General features: G+C 49.8%; 2 protein-coding genes across 2 annotated transcripts in view; one reads left to right on the top strand and one right to left on the bottom strand.

Moving 5' to 3' along the window:
- The window catches only part of Foxr1 (forkhead box R1), a 20,682-nt gene extending 16,679 nt beyond the window's left edge, over nucleotides 1–4,003 (top strand). Inside the window, exons 3-7 of the mRNA XM_050156200.1 lie at nucleotides 1,033–1,107; nucleotides 1,202–1,428; nucleotides 1,619–1,848; nucleotides 3,318–3,556; nucleotides 3,951–4,003. Coding sequence (XP_050012157.1) covers nucleotides 1,033–1,107; nucleotides 1,202–1,428; nucleotides 1,619–1,848; nucleotides 3,318–3,556; nucleotides 3,951–4,003 — 824 coding nt within the window. The remainder of the gene's footprint in view (nucleotides 1–1,032; nucleotides 1,108–1,201; nucleotides 1,429–1,618; nucleotides 1,849–3,317; nucleotides 3,557–3,950) is intronic.
- Nucleotides 4,004–5,692: 1,689 nt separating this feature from the next.
- Nucleotides 5,693–7,352, bottom strand: LOC126509959 (uncharacterized; the record flags this gene model as incomplete). Its single annotated transcript, XM_050156199.1, is given in 10 exon segments — nucleotides 5,693–5,934; nucleotides 5,937–5,981; nucleotides 5,984–6,139; nucleotides 6,142–6,263; nucleotides 6,265–6,450; nucleotides 6,452–6,493; nucleotides 6,495–6,636; nucleotides 6,639–6,778; nucleotides 6,780–7,259; nucleotides 7,261–7,352. Coding segments are annotated over 10 exon segments (1,647 nt in total), but the record flags the coding sequence as incomplete, so codon positions are not given.
- Nucleotides 7,353–7,624: the final 272 nt, after the last annotated feature.

Raw genomic sequence — 7,624 nt, 5'->3', positions numbered from 1 at the left:
TGTCCTGGAACTAGCTCTGTAGACCAGGCTGGTCTCGAACTCACAGAGATCCGCCTGCCTCTGCCTCCCGAGTGCTGGGATTAAAGGCGTGCGCCACCATCACCGGGCCTTTTTTTGGTTTTTCAAGACAGGGTTTCTCTGTGGCTTTGGAGCCTGTCCTGGAACTTACTCTTTAGACCAGGCTGGCCTCGAACTCACAGAGATCTGCCTGCCTCCGCCTCCCAAGTGCTGGGATTAAATGCATGCGCCACCACTGCCCCGCCTCAACCAAGGAATTTATTTTGGGGTATTATTTGCCTATGCAGAGACTGTAAGTCACCATCTATAAATCCAGGGTTCTCAAATCTACCTACAGACCAGACCCCCACTGTCTGTGACCTCCACTTTCAGTTTGCCTTCCCATATGAAGTTGTAAGTCACACTTTAATAAAGTAGGGATGTAGAATAACTTGTGGGCAGGGCTAGGGGATAGGTTTTGTTCCGAACATGACCTGATAAACTATCTTGACAGCCCAAGAAAATGTCATTTAATTTTAGATATGTTAAGCTTGACATTGGCCATAGTAGTATGCCTGTAATCCTGGGAGACTCACGCAGGGGGATGAAGACTTTGAGGCCAGCTTATAACAGGACCCCATGCCAGGAGGAAAGGAGCGGAAGGGGGAGAGAAGAGTAGGGAAGAGGGGAGATACTGAGTTTGAAGTACTTGTCAATAACCCAAGTAACAACACCCAGTCCACAGCTCTATTTTAGAGAGTAGCAGAGAAGTCTGGTATGTAGGTAGATTTGGGAGCCCTGGATTTATGAATGGTAACCCATCCATAGGCGTGTATGAGGTCGTTCAGGGATAGTGTATGCAGAGTGAGAGAAAAATGCAGAGATTGTGAAGGTCGGAGGTGAAGGGACTACCAGTCTCTAAGCTTCATACTACCCTGGCTAGCCCACACCGCCCCCAGAAACTTTCAAGTGCCCAGATCATGGGGTAACAGTGAAAATTCTATTATGTTTTGACTCTCTCTCTTTCTTTGCCAGTTGCGAAATACAGACTCCAAATAGTTAATCCCCCAACACTGCCTTTGGAAAAAATACACTGCCCTGATAAAGATGGTAAGTGGTGAGCTCTCTGGACATAGTTTTGTTTCCTGAGCTGGGGTTATCCTGCTCCCCAAAGCTATGGTAAGTCCCTTTTTCCTCTGCACAGGTCCAGACATTAAGCCCAATCTGTGGATGTGGGTGGACCCAAACATTGTGTATCCTCCCGGCAAGCTGGAGGTCAGGAGACCTAAAAGGGTCTTGAAGGAGGAAGAAGCCAGCTGCTCCGAGGCTTCAGGGGCACTGCTGCTGCTGCCATCTGCCAGCCATCCATCCCCTCCTCACAAGCAGAAGAAGAAGCAGAAGCACATTGCCTCTTCTAGCGCCTGGGAGGAGGTACGGATGAGTGGGCACAGCAGTTGGGTGTCTGAGGGCCAGAAAAGGATGAACACCTTGAGAACTGCTCTGTGCCCTTGGGTTGGGGAGAAGCCCAGATGGTGGATGCTAGACTGCTCCCCCGTCTGCCACTGTATCCTGGAGCGGAGGCCAAGGAGTCAGGACCAGATCCTACTCTGTGCCCCTCTAGCTTACAGAAGAGGAGGAGGCCAAGGACCAGGATGACAGCTCCTCTGTGGCTCTCCCATCCCTTCCCACAAGGGGCCCCCTCCAGAGTCGCAGGAGGCTTGGACAAGCTATCAGCCCAGAGGGGAGGCTCTGGTTCCGTCCTCCTCTCAATTACTTCCATCTAATTGCCCTGGCACTCAGAAACAGCGCCCCCTGTGGCATCAACGTACAGCAGATCTACAGCTTCATTCGGTATGTGCCCCCAGGAGGCCTGTGAGGAGGGAAAGGGGAAGGGTCAGGGTCTAATAATTTCCAACCTGGCCCTGGGCTGCTGACTCAGTTTCCCCATCTGGGCCTGAGCATATATTTACCGTGCTGGTTTTCTTTCCCAGGCAAATGCATGCCTATCCCTTGTTCAGGAACGTGAGCACTCCCACCCCCTTCCGCCTCTTTTTCTTTCTTTTTTTTTTTTTAATTCTTTTTGGTTTTTCGAGACAGGATTTCTCTGTGGCTTTGGAGCCTGTCCTGGAACTCCTTCCACCTCTTAAAAACTCAGCCTTCCCTCGGATATCAGTCCACCTGGGCCAAACTGCAGCTTCTCCCACCCTGCCTCCAAAGATTAGCCAGAAAAAAACTCAATATTCCCAACAACATCTTCCACCTACTGCCCTTAGACTGTCCTGACTGGCACAGGACCCTGTACCCCCTGGGGTCAAGAAAGCCTCACTGAGAATTTGCTTTTAGTGTGCATGCGTGTGTGTGTGTGTGTGTGTGTGTGTGTGTGTGTGTGTGTATGCATGTGCGTGGTAGTTGAAGTTGAAATTAGGGCCTCCTTTTTTGTTTTTGTTTTTCGAGACAGGATTTCTCTGTGGCTTTGGAGCCTGTGCTGGCACTAGCTCTGTAGACCAAGCTGGTCTCGAACTCACAGAGATCCGCCTGCCTCTGCCTCCCGAGTGCTGGGATTAAAGGCGTGCGCCACCATCGCCCTGTTTAGGGCCTCATTTTTGAGATAAAGTCTTGCTTTGTAGCTCTGATTGACCTGGGTCTCATGATATAAACTAGAGTAGGCTTGAACTCGGAGATCTACTTGCCTGTCTCCCAAGTGACAGTGTTTCTCTGTGTAGCCCTGACTGTCCTAGAAATTACTATGTAGACCAAGTTAGCCTCAAAACCAGAGCTCCACCTGCCTCTGCCTCCTAAATGCTGGGATTAAAGGTGTGATACCTCACCTGGCTAACACTCAGCTTTGATATTCATGTCCAAGTGAGTATGGGGGGAGGCCTTCCCTGATTTTAGGCGGAGAACTCAGCATGTTATCAAAATCCTCAACCCTTGAGGGACAGGCAAAAACGAACCTGGGGTTGGGGACAGTAAAGTGGGTTTAGGAGAAGAAAATTCTCAGCCTAGCATGGTGGCACAGGCCTGTAGTCCCAGCACTTAGGAGGTAGAGGTAGAAGGTGGACCAGGAGTTTATGGTCATCCTCAGCTACCCAGAGAGTTCGGTGTCAATCTGGGCTACTTTAAGACTCTCTCAAAAAGACCAAGGAAAAGAAAGGGTCAAAAGTGATTCCCGGGATCGTGGCTCTGCTAGCAAAGGTTCCAGACCAGCCTGCCCCGCTTCACCCTGCTAGCAAGTTCTGAGGCTCCTGGCCCAGGGGGAAAACAAGGCCTAGAATCTCTCAGAGGAACCACACCCTCCTACTTTTCCTCCCTGTCCACAGAAAGCACTTCCCCTTTTTCCGGACAGCTCCAGAAGGCTGGAAGAACACAATCCGTCACAATCTCTGTTTCCGAGACAGCTTTGAGAAGGTGCCGGTCAGTATGCAGTGTGAGGCCCACACACGGCCTCGATCCTGCCTCTGGAAATTGACTGAGGAGGGACACCGCCGCTTTGCGGAGGAGACACGAACCTTGGCTTCCACACGGCTGGAAAGTATCCAACAGTGCATGAGCCAGCCAGGTGTGAAGCCTTGTCATGGGTGGGCCCAAGGGTGGGGGACCTGAGGCCCAGACCCTAGGCTAGATGTGCCCGCCACGCTCCCACTCTAGAGACATCTGTAGGAAGCAGGGAGACTAGGAGTGGTTGAGGCCCTCTGAGACCTTCCACGAGAGTGGAACTAAGCTGTAGGTTGGGAAACCATGGTTGCAGCTGGCGCTGCTGGCAGTTCAGCATGCTGGGAAATCAATATGAGCTGGGTAAGAAGTACAGGGGGTTCTGTGCAGAGACGACTCTTCCAGAGCAAGCAGAAAGGCTTCTGAAGTGGTAGCATTGGAGCCTTGAGCTCTGCGGGACAGCATAGCAGACCCGGGGGAGAGCAGGTCAAGGTTGTAAACTCCTCTAAACTCTCTTACAGATGTGATGCCCTTCCTCTTTGACCTCAAAGAAGAATCAGCCGTGCCCTATTAAAGTTCCCTTTAGCAACACCTGTGTGTGTGTGTCTGATCTCTACGGATGAGGCCAAGCAGATGGGTCCAAGTGGGAAGTGGAATTCAGCTCCAAGAATGAGAATAGGGGTTCTGCTGGGTAGTGGAGGCACGTGCCTTTACTAGCACTCGGGAAGCAGAGGCAGGTGGATCTCTGAGTTCTAGGCCAGGCTAATCTACAGAATGAGTTCCAGGACAGCAGGGGCTACACACAGATAAACGCTGTCTCAAAAAAAGAAAACTGAAAGAGAGAAAATAGGAGTTCTGGAAACTGGAGGATGCGCCTGAGGCGATGAGGCAGTTGCCTGATAGGCACAAAGGGAAGGTGCTGCTTTTCCTTCAAAGGAGGAAAATGTTCAACTCTCTTCAGGTTCGTGGAGCATGATGATCATCTTGGGAGATGCTGGTTTGTAGCAGTCAGCCCTGGCAGCGCCACCTGCTCCTTCAGCTGGCAGCTGGCAAGCAGCTGCTAGTTCTAAGCTGAGAACAAGAGACAGGCCCTGCCGCAGCTGCAAGGGAGGGACAAGTGCTTAGGGAACAGATTACCAGGCTTGTCTGAGATGGCACGGTGTGTGTAGGCAGGCTGGCCTTGAACCAAGACCTGCTTGCTTTGGCTGCTGGGACTTCAGACCTCACCATAGCTGACTTCTGTTTGAAACCTTCAGTCAGTGAAAAGACAAACCAGGCTGGGTGGTGGTGGCACACGCCTTTTAATCCCTGCACTTGGGGATCTGAGTTCGACACTAGCCTGGCCTACAAAACAAGTTCCAGGACAGCCAGGACTATTACAGAGAAACCCTGTCTCAAAAAAAAAAAAAAGAAGAAGAAGAAGAAAAGAAAAGAAAAAAAAATCCCATGGGTGAACCCAGCCATTTGGGTTTTAGTTAATTCCAGGTGGAGTCAAGGTGACACCCAAGAGCAGCTATCACAAGTCCACCCCTTGTCAGCCTGACACAACCATATCTCCTTAAGTCATGTTTAATTTCCAAATGAAAACAATAACCATGACATAACTATCCTGTGTACAATAGCTAAGGCATGTGTTTAACCAGGTCATAATCATGCTTAACATGGTAGACACAACTCTTCCCTCTCACAACAGCGAATACATTTTACATTTTGAAATAGGTGGCAATGTCCCTTTTAGTATCGCAAAAGTGAACACAATCACTGATAGTCTCTTAATTGATGTTACATTACATGATAAATTGAAAGAAAGCACTAATACCTGTGCAAACATACTTAACAAAATATGACAAGCACTTGTCATCTTGTTTCTTCAAGTGGTCATGTGACCTTGGCTGGTTTATAGCTACTTCCTAAGTAGGTCTGTGCTCTCTTCCTGGAGGAGAGACCCACACCCTCATTCCTGAAGGGTCTGTGCCCTTTGTCCTATGCCTGAATTAGGCTGTTGTTTCCTATTGACTTTAATCACAGGACCTCAGGGCACCAGAAGAGGCCCTAAAGATCTCTTGGACTCAATCCAGTTTCCCCAGGGCAATCTCGATCAACCATCCCTCCTAACACTTATTCCTTTCTTGGCTTGTTGACTGGAGGGCATCAGAAGCCCAAAGTGGCCAGGAGGAAATCTGAGCTTCCAGATCATTGGAATGTTTGTTATCTCCTGGCAGGTGCGTTCCCTCGTCAGGAAACAAAACTAGGCTGGCAGAATTTAAGGAAGGAAACAGAAAGGAAAAGAAATTCGTAGTGGGTCACTAGGGGTGACAGTGAGTGGAACTGTTGTTCCTTTTTCCACTCCTTGGCTCCTGGACCTGTGGGTCTTTGCTATGGGAGAAACCGTGCTATCTATTGGTGGCTGATTCCCAGCATATACCGCCTTGAGAAGCCTGCCTTAGCCCTCCAGGCTGCTGCCATCTAATTGGTGCAGTAACTCTGTCTTCAAGAGGCTACTTCATCTTCTGTCAGGCCAGCTACTCCAGGATGGTGAGGAACATGGTGAATTCATTGTGGGCCTGCTGTTAGACTTCTCTGACTGTGAAGTGGGTTCCTTTGTCAGGAGCAATATGACAGTGGATAAAACATCCTGTAAGTCGGTGGATGGTGGTTTGGGCAGAAGCATTGCGTGCAGGAAAGGCAATTCCATAACCAGAGTAAAGACAAAGTGTTGTCCTTTCTATGGAGAAGGTGGTCCACTGCGGTCAACCTACCAACTGGACCCTGGCTAGTTACTCCAGGGAGTGATGCCAGATCTGGTGCTCAGTGTTTGTCTCTGCTCTTGCACATCTGGCCCTCAGCAGCAGCTGCAGCAAGGTGAGTGTCGATCCGTGTTGTCAGGTCCATGCATAACCCCCATCTCTGCCACCATGGCCCCTTTGTTCATGGGCCCATTGGGCAATGACAGAAATGGTTGGGGAAAGAGCAACAATATGGATCATCCTATCTGTTTGATTACTGAATTCCTTCTCTGCTGGTGGCCTTTTGACGAGCATTTACATAGGACATTTCAAGTCTCTGACCAGCCAGCCAGTCCAGTGGCTATAGACCATGAATAAGTCAGTTGCACATCTGGCCATTTCTTCTTCCAAATAAAATGTACTCCTCAAAGTTCTGTCTACTGGCATCTTAGAAAGGGGTTGTAATTAGAAAGGGGTTCCGGGTGGCTCCTGCAGAGCCATCAGTAAGCCAGGTAGAAAGAAGGCCCTAGTCTTCCTCAGTTTACCGATCATAGGGCACACCCTATTATGCTCTAACTGTATGCTTGGCAGCAGATGGCGTTGTAATAGGTGTAGAAACCCGTCATTTGGGCAGCTTCTTCATGTAACTTTCTTGTGCTTTCAGGACTTGCCCGTTCCTGATCATGTATGTATACCTCTTCTATTTGATAGATTGCTGCTCTGCACGTCCTACTTTATGACTTGGTGGGCAACTCGGGTTGCCTGGTAACTTGGTGACCCATTGTCAAACATTAAGTTTCCATCAAGGCCCAGTAGCCAGCCAAAAGTTGCCTCTCAAGAGGAGACTAGTTGTCTGCAGATGATGGTAGACCCTTGCTCCAAAATCCCTGTGGTCTCTTCTGTGGTTCATCTACAGGAGCCTGCCAAAGGCTCCAAACAGCATCCCTATCTGCCACTGAGACCTCAAGTACCCTCATGTCTACGTAATCATATGATCCAAGCAGAAGAGCAGCCTGCACAGCAGCCTGGACCTGTGGAGGAGCCTTCTGTTCCAGGCTCCACTCGAAGCTCACGGCTTTCCGCACCGCTTGACATGTGGGCTGGAATAACCCCCAGGAGAGGAATGTGCTGTCTCCAGAATCTAAGTAGGGTCACAAAACACTGTGCTTCTTGCTTGGTGGTGGGAGGAGCCAGGTGTTATGATTTACAGCAAGGGTGGGACCCTGGCGGGTTCCATGGAGGGTGAGGACCGTGCAAGAGAGAACTTTGCGGCGGGTGGGTGACAGATATGGCATAGGGACAGAGTTTGAACGCGGAGTTTATTGAGAGGAGGGTAGAAAGGAGGGAAGGGAGACTGAGAGGGGGAGAGGCAAAGGCCTGCACTTGAGAAGACCAGTTGGGAAGAGAAATGGGGAGTGGGTGGAGCTTTTTTTTTTTTTTTTTTTTGGTTTTTTGGGAAAGGGTTTTTT

This window comes from Alexandromys fortis, unplaced genomic scaffold (assembly GCF_014885135.2).
Source record: "Alexandromys fortis isolate MF-2015 unplaced genomic scaffold, M_Fortis_MF-2015_v1.1 scaffold_89, whole genome shotgun sequence".
NCBI classification, from domain to species: Eukaryota; Metazoa; Chordata; class Mammalia; order Rodentia; family Cricetidae; genus Alexandromys; species Alexandromys fortis.
The sequence above is the reverse complement of the archived record's forward strand: the minus strand, read 5'-3'. Positions and strand labels throughout refer to the sequence as shown.